The following is an 18,040-nucleotide window of genomic DNA, read 5'->3' as shown; positions in this document are numbered from 1 at the left end:
CACATCTAACTACCGAGGGATTTTTTTTTTCATTGCCTCATAATTATTTAAATTGTCACGAATAAATAAATGGGTAATAAATTTTGGGACAGCCTGTACATATTCCAAAATCTTCAATTAAAATCAATAACTGTTTTGTTCGGAACCTGTTTAGATGTTATTTACAAATATTTATGTACACACAAATATAAAATTTTGATAAAACCAGAGTTATAATAAAAATGAATTACTAGCTGGCTAACGCCAATTATTTGTAAAAAAAAAAGACAGCAAAGAATGATAAACTCTTAGAAAAAATAAAATATGTAGTTCAATGCATGAAGACATTAATAGTTTTTTTACTCGATCACATCTGACCGAGAGCAGTTTTAATTTATTTTTATTTTTAAATTGAAGGTAACAACATCAATAGTGTAGAACACAGAGAGCATATCACCCTGTGGATACATTTCTGTGATACCACATGACGTTCGTGGATAGTTTATACCTTATTCCATTTCAAAAAGACAACTTTTTTAAAACCGTCGGAGCGGGAGGTATATACGCAGCGACAACGGAATATGTTTATAGCAGTTATGATACCCAAATAAATAATAAATAAACAATACTCAGTGAATAATACTGAGGTACGATATACCAATATGTATATCATCGAGTTACATCAATTCCGTACATGTAATATTAATGCTGTAATTTATTTATATAATTAACTAAACATAATATTGCGATGATTAATAACCATGTGTCAAAACAATACATTATTTACTGCCTAGTACTAAATAATTAATAAAGAAAAAAGGATTTTTTTTATATTTTAAAACTGCATTAAATTCGGCCCAAAAGTAAAGTTTAAAAATTAAATTTTATGACTCCTACGGCCACTGAGCCAAATTGATTTTTGTGAATTTAACAATGAACAGTATTGCCATTAATAAAGTCAATTCGGCTAGTATATATTGAAAGAACTGGAGGTAATAGAGATTAGTAATGATATAGGCTTATAAAACGTGAAGTCATAATTTCACGTAGAGTTATCACAGTAATCACTCGTGTCAAATTGATGAACAAAAACAAGTAACAATTACGGCAAAAGCTTTCGAGTAGTCACTAGTTGCCGAGTAAACTGAATAAAAGAATTGAATCATTTACAATATTTTGAGTTTGTTTAAATTTTTGTTCACATGTTGGATTTCACCCAATTAGGGGCTGCTCTTTTTTTTATCGATATCTCAACACAGATTTAGAAATTGATTGGGATAGAAGTCTAGAAATTTACATGTGATCATTTATACACTGTAACATTTACCATTTTACCCATAATTGACAAGCATATGAGTCGAGTTTGTATATGTATATAGCGCAAGTAATAGACACTCGTATGTTCTGTATAAACTCCGTAGGAAACATCTTTAGTTGAAAATTGTTAGCAGAGTTTTATTCCTAATATATTCACAAAAAAATCCAATTCTAGACAACATTTTTTTTAAACAATTGAAAAATAAAATGAAAAATAGTATGAAATAGAAGTATTTTTGTAAATAATAAAAACACAAATATTTCTCTTTTTTAAAAAAAAAAAAGCAGAGAAAAAAACGTAGACTAATATCTATTAAATGAACATTGTTAAGAGGATTTTTCCCTAGTGATTTCTATTTTTCGATCATCGTATACAAAATTATTTTGGTGAAGTCAGTCTCTTGAGTAGCGCGATCAGGCGGCCTTTTTCTCATTACAGAAGCACTGAAGGCATTTTGTGGTCACTCCGTCGGCGCCCTTGACGGTGATGGCCGACTTGGCCCGGCACGTCTCGCACGACGGGGTCCTGAAGTCAGCCACTCGCGCCTGCTTCGCTGCGTCGCCCGCGGAAGCCGTGTCCCGGGTGACGGATGCTTCGCGTTTAGTCTCACCGCTTTCGTCCTCACTGTTTCCGCTTAGATTTGCATACACCTCGCCGATGTCTATGTCCCCCGCTTTGGAAATTACATATTATTAAATATTAACAGTTGTTAAAACAATATATGATGCCAGAAATACTAATTTGTTTGAAATATGTCATGATCATTCAGGGGTAATATGGAGTCAAAAAATCAACAGTTCTCAAACATTATAAATTTAAATACTAGAGTAGATTAGAATAAAGTAAGACTACTGTATGTAAGTAACCTTCATAAAGCTTCCTATAATACTTTTATTCTTCTTCTTCTTCCTCTTGATGTAAGCCTGTTTTTATTCTCCTGCAATGTCGATTCCTAGCTGTCAACTCATCTCTTTGGCGGTCTGCCCGGAAGGAAGTCTTCTACCTCGGAGTTGGCTGTGCGACGTAATGTGAGGGAGTTTGGACGGTTCCATTCTCCTAACATTCTCATACCATCAGTCTTTTCTTCAAATAATAAATACTTCTAAATATTTTTTTATTGACATTGAAAAAGATCTAATCAGCTATTAATAATTACGTTATTACCAATACAGTTTATTAAGTGACTCATACATACTCACGTAAAGCGATGTCCGTCATTAGCAAAGTATCAGCTAGTCCGGATTGAGTACGGGTATGTCATCTGTATCCTTCCAAATACATTCCACTCATCTCCGTAGATCTGGCTAAATTCTACGCAACTAAGGAACGTGGTACATGTATGGGTGTCTTACCTGGAGCTTCCTGCATTCTGAGGGAAGCCTCTGGGGAAGTATCGTCCGGATCGGCTGATTGTGGAGAGGACTCACTCGAAGTATGCGGTAAACATCTCACCTGTTTGATCATAAACGGTTACATATTGAGAAATAAGACTTCTTAACCTTCAAATATGTTCCGGGCCATTTCGGCATGACCCAATCAAATGATTGTTATTATCAATATAAATCAAAATACCATGTAGGATTCCACTCAGGTAATGGTCAGCACGCTCGGCTACCATTCTGGAGATCCCGGGTTCGATTCCCAGGGGGGCCAAATAAATAAATATTGAAAAAGTCATTTTTCACTCTAATATTGATTCAATATTACCCTGGACTGGTACCTGAGGCGGAAGGCTGATCACCTTTCCTGTGTTAACGATCAAGATAACAATGCGTTTATATGATGCAGTGCCCTATGCATATGGGGCACTGCATTATATAAATGCATAGGGGTGCATAGGGATAAGGGTTTGGAAGAAGAAGAGAAATGATAGTCAATATTTGAATCCCTTCACACTACTACTGAATTTTGTACATTTAGTTACAAAATACACTTATCATAACATGCCATTGTTTACGATATACAATGTATTGCACAGTAGCAACTCACTAAGATGTTATTCACAATGTGTAAAGACAAACATAAAGATGTGTGAATGGAGCCGTTATTGTAGTCAACACTCACTCGCACCTCGAGAACATTAAGAAAGAATCGTCTCGTATAATACAATGAATATAATTACCAGTTGTTTGTCTTGGTCACCAGCAAGGAAAGCTTTGAAACCACCATTCCACAAGTACTGACACATGTCCTGTTCGTCATTATCGTAATATGGTACATCTGTGACACATAAACAAAAAACAATGAGAAATGATTCAGCAAAATTCTTTGTCAAAAACTATTTGTATCTCTGCCCTATACATATTAATTTCAAATATTATTTGATTATCATATTTATCATTCTCAAGACTACATTTTACAAAATTTATTAACAATTAATCTTAAGTTTATTGTTATTGTTATCAAAAACAGTAAAAACTTATCTGTGTATTTGTGTTATGTCACGTGTCTTCAAACTATCATCGTCCATTTTTTGTATTTCGTGTTTTTCATATACTGGATGGTGAAATTATATTGTATTTTTGTATAGAATATTGATGTAATCAGGAACCGAGAAAAACTTAAATAAATAGGTTTTATTTATACTACTTTGTAATAACAAAAACCAACTATCAAGATGATATTTTTTTAATGAACATAAGTGGAGAAACTAAAAAAGAATTTTTATTAATATTGTGTCAAATATATCTTCCTAAACAGTAACCTGATACAAATCGAGATAAGAAATAATAGAGCTTGATAGGACAGGATAAAAATTACAGCTCAGTTTCGCTCACCAAACTATGACATTGTTGAGAATGAGCTTATCAGTTGTTTGAATCACTGTTTACTTTAGTCTCTTTTTTAGAGACCATCTTAGAGAGACAACCTCCGCCACGTTCCGACCATAATATATGCTTCATACAGTTTCTATAAGGTGGGTTAATTTGTTGGCAAAATGGTAGGATGGATACGCTTACGTTCTCTCAGGAGCAGCCAGAAGACATCGCTAAAGATGGACCTCATGCCGGGCAGCCGCTGCAGGGCGCACAGGGTGGCCGGCTGCGTGACGAGCGCGCGCGAGGCGTGCAGCAGCAGCGAGCTCGGCAGCGAGGCCGCCAGCACCAGCAGCATGGAGATCTGCGCCGCCGTGGAGCTCACCATCGGGAACAGCACCCGCTTCTCGCGCAGACCGCGGAACGCGATACCTGCCCATTCGTGGGTATGAGAAGGGTGCGTTGACAACCATCGGGTACATTGCCAATGGCATCACATTAAGACACAGACAGATTTTGAATCTACAAATATAATTTGTTTTTACGCCATTTCACCCGCTAAAAATACTGTAGAACTAAACCCTTTTCTATGTCTTTCTGTTAAGAAGAAGTATTAAGTGAAAAAATTAAGTTGTAATTACACAGAAATATCAATTTAACATCGCTCAAATTAATGTTTTCCTTGATTTAGGTTTCCATTTTACTTTAGCATATTTCATATAAACAATACCCCGATTTAGCGCACTTAGAACCCTGAAATCATTTTTATGCATTAAAATGGAACCAAGCGATGCTTCAATATTTACCCCTTTTTAAATAGCAGTGCATAAAACCAGGGTAGTAAATAATTTTACCAGCCGAAATTTACAAGAAGCTTCTGTATGGAGATGAAATAGGAATATGATTTGATTTGATTTGATTATTTGATTATTTGATTTTAATATTAGTATGGAAAGCTCACCGAGTGGTTTCCTGTTGAGGAAGAAGGAGAGTGTCCCGTACCACATGTCGAGGTGCACGCCCACCACGTCTCCCAGTCCAAACTTGGGTCCATAATGGTACATCTTGCCGGCGTGCTGGATTTTACCCGAGTAGGAAAAGCCCCAAGACTCTGAGTCCAGCCCCAACAGAGACGAGAACTTGTAGGTGGAAGTATCCAGCGCCACATTCTGGGTGCCCACTCCTACCATCTGGAAATTGACAAATATGTTTATTGTACTTGCAAATATACCGGATTCGTGCGCAATGTGATTGGGGTAGTAAGAAGTTAGCGAATTCATCATGCGCCAAAAGATATCTCATTGCCGCTCTTAACACTTTTTGGACAAGTGTTTTTTACGCCTGCGGACCGCTGGCGATGGGATTTGATAAATGTGCACATATAATTAAGACCTTAACAAAGACATTGGTACATAATATTCATATAAAAACATTAAACGGCAGGCGTCGTGGCGTAGTTGTTAGACGCTCGACTGCGAAACTGGCGTCGCGGGTTTGATTCCCGCCAATTGCAAAATGAATTCAAGAAAGATTTATTTTCAATTGGTCTGGGTGTTTATGGTGTATTTTTCACATTTACCTTCCCTATCCTTACTATCCTACCTGCAGAAAAGCATCTAAAATAGACGCTTAGCGGGTTATTCCTTAAAAAAATATATAAAAAAATTTTTAATCCCTGTTCTGACTTAGCAATGAGGCCTGCGCAGAAGGTAAAAATACTCTTCCCATCCTTAGACATCAACCAACCAAACGTGTAGAAATACCTCCTTAGTGTATTAAATCAAACACACATCCGCTATGCTTTTACAGCGATAAGAATATGTATCCATATTAGATTATATTAATCCACTGTGGATTCCGCAATACACATATAGTTACAACAATAGCAACTTGCAAACCATTTGGTAAGTGAGTACTTGGTATGGTTAGGAGTCGTAACAATCGGCGGGTATGTATGAAGCGGCGTGATGGTTAGTTAGTTAGTTTTAGTACCAAATAGCTTGACAGATGCTTTTTTACAAAAAGTGTATGGTATTTATTTATCTGGCATTGCGCAGAGGTAATAATAATAATAGCTTGCGCTCGAGTATATTGTCTTCAGCATGTGGGGCTCATGTGGCTGAACATGCCAACCTTGGACTTAATAATTCACACTCTGCGTACTCCGTGTCCTCGTCACTTCTGTTGTGCCTGAAATATTGTATTTGTAAGCGCCGCAGTATGCACACTCACAATGTCAGTCCCGTAAAGCGCGTTGCACATGTGCAGCTCCCAGTAGTAGTGGCGGTCGGGCAGCAGGGGGGTGTCGCCGCGCACGGCGCCCGTGCCCGAGCTGTAGCGCCGGTGGAAGGTGATGAGGCTGCCCCCGCGGCTCACCAGCGCCACGCCCGCGTCCGGGTGAGACAGCCATCTCCAGTCCAGGGCTAGGAACGCAAACTGATAACTTTAACAATGGATCGCTCACACTCTGTTCTCTGATTTACTATAGTTAGCTCGGTGCCGGAAGTTCTTAGCATAACTACTCGCACTAGATTGTAAATTTCTACAGTAAAAATTGTCATACCGCTATTCCTACCGCGTAAAAGGCATACTCCTCGGCTCCTCTTCCCAGACTACTTTCTACTAAATTTTAAAATTTTAAACAGACTAACATTTGACAATTTCACTTTTTTCTACATTTGACCCGATGATGGAATGATTATTCCGAAACCGGTAGTCACAAAGTAGTGTTTTTAAAGCGGTATTACACAAAATGAACGATGAATGATAAGGAGAGTGTTATATTACCATACCGCAAAGTTAACAATGCTTAGAGAATAATATTATTTATAAATAGATAAATCACCTTCACATTCAGATTTACACCGGCTGCAGCTGTTTTCGAGACCTTCTGTTGAGGTGTTTGATTTTTCGAGACATTTACACAACTCAACCTCGGACATAAGAACAAACACAAGAAAGTTTCCCTCTAAAAATGTTTTTAAATTACCCAATAATTAACTCACAAAACTAACACAGTTTCTGTCAATACTGTACAAAGACGTTACACTATTCCCATAATACATAACACTATTCTGATGATTTCTGCCTATTTAAATTCCACGATCACCGATTTTAAAAATAGTTGCACAAAAATTATTTATGTTACTGGTCAGTGTTTACGAATATTATTTCTTTATTTCTCGGATCCCATCGACTGACGTATTTGACGTTTATAATATTGTGTTGTCATAATTAAAAATTAACGTTTCGTTATTTTAGTCTCTCGCACACGTCGTTTTTTCTAAATGTTTAGATTCCTTTATAAAATTCAGTATTTCAAATCGAGAAAAATAAACATTTTTTTAGTAAAACATTTCATTTCAAATGATCAAAAAATGTCATTCAGTATTTTTATTTGCGTAATCCATGTATCGAAAAAAAACACCCTTTTCCGAATGAATCAAATCGAACATCTCGGAATTCCGAATTAGAAATATTTTCCGTTTAGAAAATAAATAAATTAATGCTAAAATATATTTCGTACGAGTTTGGCGCATTTAAAATGGCCAAGTCGAAAAACAATGTTGTGGAAAATACTTGCTAATAAAACAGTACATTCTGCATTATATGCGTCCGGTCTCAAATCTAGACTTTTTCCTTTTAAATCAAATAAAATTCTTCATAACCTACTTAACATAACTTACAAAACAAACCACCGGATATAAATAAATAGATAAGAGAAGGCCAGCAGCAATGACAAAACGATGTGATCTTGTATAACCCTTACAATATTATTTGTGTGCCCTTGAATTATCTGATGCTATCCTCGTCTGTCGTATAAAATGGATGAACGTCCTGAAAAATAATTTTTCATTTATATTTTTACACTGAAATTCGATTAAAACGGCTCAGGCAGCTGCAGATAGTCAAATGGCTGCATATCGCTAATCTATCGGCAGGCAAAGTAGTGTAGGTAGGTACCTAGGTAGGTATAATAACAGCTGACGCGGTATTGCCAAACTTACGCACAGAAGTATAATATATAGAAGGCGCTGACTTTTCCGTATTTCCGTGCATCGAATATTAAATCTCGAATTTCGCTTCGAATTGCGGTCGCTTTCGTCTGACAGCGGGCGGCGATAATATTATTTTTTTGTAAAATATGTTTTAAAACCGATATAATAATTAAAATAACATAATAACCGTTTTATTTGTTTACTGTTCAATAAACAGACATAAATCAATCCCGCCGTGTGTGTTAATGTCTCGTATCACGTCGTTTTAATATATATTTTTTTTACCAAGATGTTAAAAACACTCCCTCGCCCAGATGTCAATTTTCGTATGTAAGCAATAATAATTCATTTTTGTTATATTATTACATGGTGTTAATTTGCTAACAATCAATAAACATATATCACTAATTTTCTCCATCGTTTCTATGTATTTTTACGCATTTTTAATATAGAATCTGACTACATTGTTTGTCCTATTGTAAACACTGCAAAAATTTGCACAATAACGCCTAAATGCCGTAGATAATCAGTAGTTATAACATTCCAGATTCAATAACAACCTGATTTGTCATTTATTTTGTGAATTTGTTGTTGTTATTATTGGTTGTATTGATTATGTCTGGAGATTTTATTACTATTAAACCAATTTCACCGTTTTTTTCCGCGTCTATTTATAGAACAAATATCGAGTTCTTGGTTATTCATTTTATCGAAGTATCCTTCGTTAATACAGAGTTTTGCAATCATAACACTTCTTATATATTTTTTTTAATCTGAAAAATCTAGTTTATACCCTCTTATATAAAATATGTATAATTAGTTTACTGGCAAAAATTATCCTTGTTGACTCTGTATTTCAACAGTTTAAAACGGTTGATTCTCTACTTAATTCTCTACGTAATTCTGGGTTTCCGAATTAATTGATAGACCCTGACATTGATGGACATGGCGCGAAAAATGTCAAGTGAATAAGAAGCAAAAGTGTATAAAAAGTTTTCATCATTCTCAGTGTCAATATTTTATTTTTATCTGCATTTAAAAAGAACATCACGGACTCGAAAAAAAATAGAAACTGCGATTGTACGAATTTTAATGAAACTGTTAAAATGGTTTTCTAATGGACTCTCTATTTCACAAATAATTTCCGCCTTTACTATTAGTAGATATGTTGATAATTGGTGGGTTTATTTTTGTGACCTGCTCTAGAATTGATCTGATACTCTCCACTGCGTAATGTTTATTATACAATGTCCATAGTAAGCATAGAACATACAAAATATGGAAACTATCGTAAAAATCCCCGAAACAAGCATGACGTTCAAAAACTATAAAATAAGTTATTTATTGTAATAAAGTAGGTCCTTACAGACATGACAAAGCTTGTCATTTGCAACATGCAATTTAAACCCATATGCGTATAACCTTTTTTTATTGTCGGTGACAACACCAATTTAGTACTTAGAGTGATAAACGTAATCCCATCCCGGCGGCAACGGTCTAATTGCCCGGTTGGATTTTATTGCTTAAGGTCGAAAATGTTTTAAAAAATTAAAATATTTACAACATTTAAAAGAAGGCAATCTCTTTTTGCTCGTTGTAGCCGAGAAGTTGCTCGTTATAACCGTGAATAAATGTATTGAGAAAACCAGAAACCAAAATTTCAAAGAATGTTTCCTCGTTATATCCGAGATCTCGCTATAACCGTGCTCGTAATAACAAAACTAAACAATATTAAACAATAAAATACAGTTAGTACTCAAAAAATCAGTGTTTGATTTAAACATTATAAATCATTTTATTGTTTATTTTTTTAGTTGTCAATGTATGCATTATATTGGTATAAATTTATTGCATGTTTTTTATTAACCTTGACACGTAAAAATGTATATTTTTTAATAATATTGCAGCGTAGCGCAACTTATTTTTCACGGAAACAAAATTGGTTTATTGTGCATTATTTTTTTCGATTCTCTTGAAGTATTTTTGTACCCTCAATATTTGTAATATTAAAATTAATTGTAAGATATAAATGACCATTTCATTCTAAATCTTTTTCTTTTAACCTTATCCGCACCCAATGGTGCATAGGGCACGGGATTGTATTGACGTAGTGTTATCTTGATCGTTAACAGATGAAGGCAAGGTGATCACTCCTGCGCTTCAGTGACCAGTCCAGGGTAATATTAAATAAATATTAGAGTGTTAAATAACTAATACTTATTTTCAACCCTCCTGGGAATCGAACCCGGGACCTCCAGCACGGCAGCTAAACAAGCTGACCATTACACCACGGAGGTGGACGTTCATTCTAAATATCGATGTATAACTTATTGAAGAAAAAAAATGAAATGACTTGAAAATGTTTGCACAACCCTGACGGAATCCCTAACATACTGTCCAAAATGTATCTGATACTTTTATAAATCACAACGTCAGACGATGGATCCGGTATTTCTCACTAGGGTACCTTAATCTGATATATATATTGGATTTTGGTTAAGTGCTCTCCTCATTCTTTTCTCATTTTGGAATGTTTATATAATTTAGGTTTATTATTATTATTTTTTTATAATCAAACACTTGTATAACCCCTTAATGAGTTTTATTTCATTTCACACAACTGTTTTCGAAAATTAAAACATTTTAATCTACAGGTGAAAATTAAAATTAACGAGCAAAAGTGTTTAACTACACCAAAAAAATTCAACATGTCATTCCATAAAGTTAATGCCTAATCATAAATAATATAATTTAGGTTTATTATTTATTGTATATAAGCACTGTCTGGCCTCTAATTTCAATAGGTTGTATAAGGTTCAAACCAGTACTGGTACTACTAGTTTGTTTATTGTAACTGCAGACAGTTGGTAGAATTCCATATTGAATTGTTGGGTAATATATCCAAAATTGAACGAGGTTTATTTGGTTGAATTTTACATTTATATATGTATATGTCAATACGTGACGCGTTTTGTCTTCTTAGGACATTATCAAACACTCGTATTGTGTGTTTGATAATGTCCTAAGAAGACGAAACGCGTCACGTATTAACATATACATAAATAAATGTAGAATTTAACCAAATAAATCTAAATATATTATTAGATTAAAACCAATATTTTTAGCTTTTCCACTTTATTTTTATTTGACCAGCGACCGTGTTTCGTCGTTACCGACATCATCAGACTGGTGGGAGGCTATACAAATTGTTATGTTATATATAAAACAAGGCAGGAGTTGATAACCATGATTTGATATAATTTTATTCAGAAATTAATTTAATTTGAGTGAATTTAAGTATTGTATGATATTAAAAATATTTTTATATCATACAATACTTAAATTCACTCAAATTAAACTAATTTCTCAATAAAATTATATCAAATCATGGTTATCAACTCCTGCCTTGTTTTATATATAACATAACAATTTGTATAGCCTCCCACCAGTCTGATGATGTCGGTAACGACGAAACCCGGTCGCTGGTCAAATAAAAATAAAGTGGAAAACTAAAAATATTGGTTTTAATCTAATAATATATTAAAAATGCAATTCCATCACGAAGTGTCAGTGGATAATATAAAACTATCAAATAAATCTTGTTTAATTTTGGATATATTACCCAACAATTGTACTTGTTTGTTTTTGTCGGTTGGAAAACATTTGTTAGCAATAAGGCCGCCTATAATAATATGTAATATGTTCTGTACTAGAAGTGTGATAAAGGAGGTTTTTCTGTTTTCAGTTAGAAGTATGCACACTGGTGCGACAAGGTGCGCTCGCAGGCCCCGGGAGTAGAGAGTGAAGATCCGAGGGAGCCCCGCTAATGCATTTCTGGATAGATAAACGCAGTCAGTGCGGCTACAGCGGGCGGAGGGTGCCCCCCTCGCTGTCTACCGGTAATGTCGGCTCGCCAGTGCGGAGTAGAGTAGAGTAGGGCGGGTCGCCATGTACTCCCTGGTGAGCGTGCCTCCTGTTGCAGGTGTGGGCAGGACGAGGCGGGAGCGGCACCTGAAGCCGATGGTCACCCCGGTGCACCGCTTCCAGAGCGTGGAGTGCGTGGCGGGGCCCGCGCGCCCGCACCACCCGCTGCAGCACTCCCAGAGGGCGCACTACAGGTACCCAACCCACCAACCTCGCAACGCCTAATCCCGACTCGAGATGCCCGCCAATCCATATTCAAACGGAATGAATCAATCCGTTCAATCAGAAGCGTACTTAGATCAAGATGTGTAAATTGTATATGTTTGACATTTGCAGATGCAATCAACCGTTTATTTCTATCTCTTTAAAACATTAACGTATCGACCGATCAACCTCAAATAAAATATCTGTTTTTTCTGCTATAGCTTCCCGGTTAGGTACTCGACAATTCAGATCCATACGCTATTTAGCTAGACAACTGGGCGACACTCTTCTCCGACTCTTTTGATAACGTATGGAAATGTGGCGTACAATGTTCCGGTAAATTCACTCTCTCTCCTCAGCAACAGCAACGGTGCGCACGCGGCGGGGGTAGGGCCGGTGGTGGCGGCGGCGGGGGCGCGCGGCCCTCCCGAGGACACGGCCGTGTACATGGAGCCGGCGGCGGAAGGCGCACGCCACGCGCCTGCCGCGCCCCCCGCGCTATTGCCGGCGCACCTCAAATGTGGCATGTGGGCCTCCTTTGCGTTCGGGACCATCTTCGTGGCCTCCAAGTTCTACTTTGACCATCAGGTAAATCCCACTCACTACTGATAACTTATTATAATAATTAACTCTTTTTTTATTTTTTTATTTGGCACCCAGTGAGAGGATGTTTCTGCCAGTGTCTTTTTCGGATGTCTTTTTTTTTACAAACAAAATAATAATATAATTTTTATAGTTTAAATGTGTTTAGCTTTATCATTTTAGAAATTATGACCGTAATTCTAAATTAGGTTAATTTTAGAATAAGGTTTAGAAAGAAGGGTGGATACTTGGGCGGGATGTTGGATTCGCCATCGGTTTATATTATCCGTATTGTATTAATTAATGCGATATGTGCGGGGTGTTTGCGCAGGCCCTGTACGACCAGGTGACGGGGATGGAGGTGCTGGTGTTCTGCGGACTGGTGGTGATGCTGCTGCTGACGGCGTGCACCGTCTCGCTATGCCGCATCCGCGCGCCCATGCCGCTGCAGCTGGTGCCCGCGCAAGCGCCGCCCGTGCCCCGGCAGGAGTCCGCCTCGGACCTGTCGCTGGGCACCATGCTGTCACTGCAGGCGGCGCTGCCCGCGCCCGCGCCCGCCGCCGCGCCGCCCGCGCCCCCGCCGCCTCCCTACCACATCGCCGTGCTGCTGCCCGCGCGTCCCGTCACCGAGGCGCCGCCCCCTTCCTACGAGAAGGCCATCAGTTAGTCGGATCCAGCCCACTGTTGATTATCACTTTGTCTTCTCCTTCTGACTTTTCTCCGCCCGAGGGAGTCCTACGAAGGCAGGCGATCGGTCCCGCTCGGAGTACCGGTCCACGATAACTTTTTTTGCGAGAGACGAATTATTTTTTCCACGCCTTAAATGTTTAAGATTTATTTTTCATTCCAAAGGATTAATAGTCCTTATTATGTACCTTCAGTCTTACAATCGGAAAGTTTATGTATTGAATAATTATTATAGTAAAAAATCAGGTATTTTTTTTCAATCTGGAAGAGAACCACCGAACTATGTGTCGCGGAATGAGACCCTCGGAATCCTCAAGCCGGTCAGTCTGTCGAGCTGGAAATGATCCTTTTTCACATCGCAAGTCTACGCTCCTGTTTGTGGGCAGCATAGAATTGACCGCCTCTCGCAACTTTGCATTTGTTTCAGTAATTGTTCATTATCTGCGGAGATTACATTCTGCGTATGTTTCCCAAATATATACACAAACTAGAAGCTAATATAAAAACATGCGTCGTAATAGTGAAACAGCTGTAGATATTATAACTCATTAATTGGCGTTTAAAAAAATATCCACTTTTGTGTTTTATATAACCGAAATGTAATTTATTTTGCTCTTATATTTTTATATCTTAAAATAGGAAAATGAACATTCCCTCTCGTAGAAGCTACATATCCGCATTTTATTACATTTTCCATAACTCGCTTCAGACTTTTGCAGATATCCATATTAATTAACCTACATATGATTCCTCATTATCAATTTAATTATCTTTATTCCAAATCTCGAGGTGAAGTGTGCGGGCATCTAAAGTTCATATGGCGTAAATAAAATGCAATAAAACAATAATAATTAGAACATAACTTACCAATATGCTTTACAAGCAAAAACTTACTTATTACTTTGGAAACATCGCCGCGTACCAGTTTATGTATGCAAAATAGGTTAAAATGACTCGAGCTGGATATGTCACAACTAACAGAAAAGTCACACTAACTTTATAGATTACCTTATGTATTTACTATTACTTTTATTTTCATACCCGCAGGTGACTATTGAATATCGGAGGGTTTTCTCATTGTCATTATACTTGTCAACCAATCTTATATAGTATAGTTATCTTATAAATGGGCATATTTGTGTAATGCATCCGTAGAGTTGATGTTTACTTTGTGGATCTGTCTGTTTAGGGTAGGAGTGTACGAGGGATGAACGAGCTACTGTGGAATGATAACGAGCTATGAAAAAATGGAGAATAGTCGCCGTTGGATAATATATTATATGTGTCGCTCGTGTTTATTCGCGATTAAACGAATAATGTTATATGTACTGCTAATTTGGTTTTATCGAGATGTACACGATTGTATTTGAACAAATGAGAGAGGCTTTTTTGTAGCGGCAAAAGAAAGTAACATGAATTTGTAGTCTCCATTTGGCGGAATATTGATATTGCCACAAAAAGGGTTCTTCCAAACTAGACTTACCACTTTTACGAACAAATTTTTCGAACTATCGTGTTAGTTAGCCAATGTTTACATGACAATATACATATTCAATTTTTAGCGGCCAAATAGCACCTCATACGCTGCTCTGTTCGACCGTTCAATTATTCAATAAACACACTGTGCGAGACAAAATGTAGAGTGTGGCCATTTATTATTAACTTATTTATAAATAACACACTTTTGTGTGCAGATTCGACAGCCTAAACAAAACAGAAACTGCTAAAATGCAATTTGTCTAATAAGCAATACTGCGCGACTCGACTGGTGCAAAATTTGAATGTCAGCTGCCTTCATTATAATTGTTTCCAAATTCACTCATTTCAAGGAAAAAATGTAATAAAATAATATAGGGTCCGCCATCTAAAGTTTTTTTTTTCAACTAGTGCTTATTTCGTGAATGGTAACACTTAGCTCATGTCTGATTTGACAGATAATTAGTTTTATCCTTCCGCTGAGCGAATATGGTTGTGTATACGCTTGAACAACGCTGGGAAATATTGCGACATTACTTTGAAAATCATGGTAATGTTGCAGAATGTGTGCGAAAATTGCGTACGGTTTTTGGAAGAAGAGAAGCACCGTCAGCTCCGTATGTTCGTTATCTTGTGAAAAAAGTGAAAGAAACTGGCATCCTCATCGATAAACCAAAGCGTGAAAAGCCAAAAACAGTGCGTACACCCGAGAATATCGATGTTGTGGCAGAAAGTGTGCGTGAAGCGCCATCAACATCAATTCACCGTCGTTCTCAACAATTGAACATTTCGGAGACATCATTGAGACGAATTTTGCATAAAGACCTTGGTATGACGCCATACAAAGTCCAATTGGTTCAGGAGTTGAAGCCAACTGACCATCCAATGCGTTTTCGCTTCGATGAGTGGGCCTGCGATCGACTTACAGAAGATGCCGATTTTGCCAAAAAAATCATCTTTTCGGATGAAGCTCATTTTGATCTTGGCGGGTATGTAAACAAGCAAAATTGTCGTATTTGGGGCACAGAAAACCCGCACGCATACATTGAAAAGCCGGTACACCCAAAACGAGTCACTGTTTGGTGCGGATTTTGGTCCAGAGGCATAATTGGGCCATTTTTCTTTGAAAATGAGCAAGGAGTGGCCGTTACAGTCAATGGCGATCGTTATCGGGCCATGTTGAACGGATTTTTGTTCACAAAAATTGAAGAGGAGGATATTGGCAACATTTGGTTTCAACAGGACGGCGCTACGTGCCACACAGCCGAAGCTACACTCGATAGCACTTATAGCATTTTCAAAAAAAAAAAGTTATTTGGCGGACCCTTTATAATACAAGCAATAAAACAAAGAATATACGCACTTTACTCGGTCATTATTTTCTCTATCTAGCAATAAATGAATACTTACAGTGTTGTATCGGCCACGCATCGTATGTCTGTAGATGTGGCGTACCGTACTGTGTTGTACTGTAAATAGGTTATTATTTCTACTGATAAGATTGTTATGAAAAGCGAAAAGTTTGTTACTGTATATCGCACTTGGTTATCTCACACCGTAGGCAACTTGTACTCAACCATATACTAGTGTATTACCGTCTCCCCCTAGATTGTATGGAACTAATAAAGTAGTCCCATCCGTAAACATTATACGTTTTATAAATTTAACCATAAGAAAAGGTTCATTAAATCAGCTCATCAATAACAATAAAAGGATTTCAAATTTATGAAGGAAATTTACCAAACTTTAGAGATGTTAGATTTCCTGCCTATAGCATTTTCCAATTACGATTTATTACCCCGCCCATACTAGATATGGATGGTAATCTGATGCCACCTATAACCGTGAAATAGAAATACCCTTTTTCTTCTCCGAGCAAATATTAAAAATTGTAGTCATTTTTTATTATATGTAAGAACTTTTTACCAGATCGCCATCGATGTCACATTAGCAATAGAGGATGGACGCTGTAAAGCGTTCTAAAATCTGAATTTCCGAATATGTGATAAATTGTTTACGTTTTTTTTATTTGAGGGGAGCATTCTTTTAACGTAAACGTACGCTAGATTATTAGATTTTTATATGATATTTGAAAAATGATTTCTATGTGATTATATTTTATTTACCATAATGATGTACTTCTGCAAGGGTCACAACCCTCAGCAATGAGGATTAAGAGGGAGAAGAAGAGATGTACTTGGTGTAATTTCCAACACGGAATGTTTAATTTCCTCTGTTGCGATGTAATGTAAAAAAAAGGATGTGTTCTCATCTGCCAAATATTTTTTTATAACTTAAAAAATGACGTTAGATGATAAACACTCATTATCGGTATTTTTTTCTTGTTGAAAGGATTGAGAAACCTTCTTTCTAAGTGTATTAAAATACTTAATAATTTTAAGGTATTTTTTAGGCCCGTATAACACTTACCCGCTCCGAAATGTCTGTCCCGGGTTGAAGTCGTCTGTGATATGCGAATGTGAATGTGCGAGATGAACAGAATAGTTTGGTAAGCGGATGGAACAGTAAGAGAGGCCTAGTGTAAAGCGTGACCAAAAATATACTCAACCTGTTCTGGAGACGCGCTTATCCTTGTTCCGGTTCGAGATCAGTGTCTGGCTATCCGAGTCGAGTCTCCGGTCTGAGTCGGGAGAGGGGGAACGCTCTCACATCCTCGAGTTAGTGACACGAGACGACACACTTGCGAGTGAGGGCATCTCACCATTAAAGCAGAACCCGCACCTTGTTATTTCAGCCTTGTTATTGCAACATCCACCGATAGTTCTAGTCAGTCGGTTGCTACTGAGTTTCGTCATGTCGGGAATCTAGTTTTGCAAGTACTGGACTATTAGTTCCTCGACTGGTGCTGACCCGGGGGGTGCGATGTGGAGACGCCGCATTATCTTTTCAGGGACAGGAGGCACTAATCATCGTGGTATCGTCTTCTTTATACAAGTACCCGACAGGAATCTCTTGACAAAAGTTGGCTGATCATAATGAATGCTCCACCCATCGGTATGGAAGTTTTTGTGTCAAATCGTCTATGTCTATGTCTAGTGTCTCGTGTCCATATATTGACATTTGTAGATAAATCATTTACTTTTAAATAATTGTAT

The 18,040-nt window shown here is 37.2% G+C and overlaps 2 protein-coding genes across 3 annotated transcripts; one reads left to right on the top strand and one right to left on the bottom strand.

Annotated features, from left to right (window-relative positions):
• Positions 1–372: 372 nt before the first annotated feature.
• Positions 373–7,251, bottom strand: LOC148303901 (SPRY domain-containing SOCS box protein 3). The gene is made up of 7 exons (XM_088269161.1): positions 6,899–7,251; positions 6,286–6,476; positions 5,015–5,243; positions 4,258–4,485; positions 3,420–3,517; positions 2,650–2,749; positions 373–1,970 (listed from the first exon to the last, which is right to left on the bottom strand). Exons 1-7 carry the CDS (start codon positions 6,993–6,995, stop codon positions 1,711–1,713), a joined length of 1,203 nt encoding a protein of 400 aa, XP_088125287.1. The 5' UTR covers positions 6,996–7,251; the 3' UTR covers positions 373–1,710.
• An 826-nt stretch (positions 7,252–8,077) lies between these two features.
• On the top strand, positions 8,078–16,234 carry LOC148303900 (uncharacterized). 2 transcript variants are annotated; one of them, XM_088269155.1, is made up of 5 exons: positions 8,078–8,381; positions 11,797–11,950; positions 12,034–12,169; positions 12,539–12,767; positions 13,093–16,234. In XM_088269155.1, the coding sequence occupies exons 2-5, from the start codon at positions 11,878–11,880 to the stop codon at positions 13,426–13,428; spliced, it is 774 nt and encodes a 257-aa protein (XP_088125281.1). In that variant the 5' UTR covers positions 8,078–8,381; positions 11,797–11,877; the 3' UTR covers positions 13,429–16,234. The 2 variants fall into 2 exon arrangements, with proteins under 2 accessions (XP_088125281.1, XP_088125282.1); XM_088269156.1 differs by having other exon boundaries at positions 8,135–8,377; positions 13,093–13,690.
• Positions 16,235–18,040: the final 1,806 nt, after the last annotated feature.

This window comes from Brachycentrus maculatus, unplaced genomic scaffold (assembly GCF_059751285.1).
Source record: "Brachycentrus maculatus isolate JH-2025_06_01 unplaced genomic scaffold, ASM5975128v1 h1tg000340l, whole genome shotgun sequence".
Classification (NCBI taxonomy): Eukaryota; Metazoa; Arthropoda; class Insecta; order Trichoptera; family Brachycentridae; genus Brachycentrus; species Brachycentrus maculatus.
Note: the sequence above shows the minus strand (reverse complement) of the source record. Positions and strands in the feature narration are given on the sequence as shown.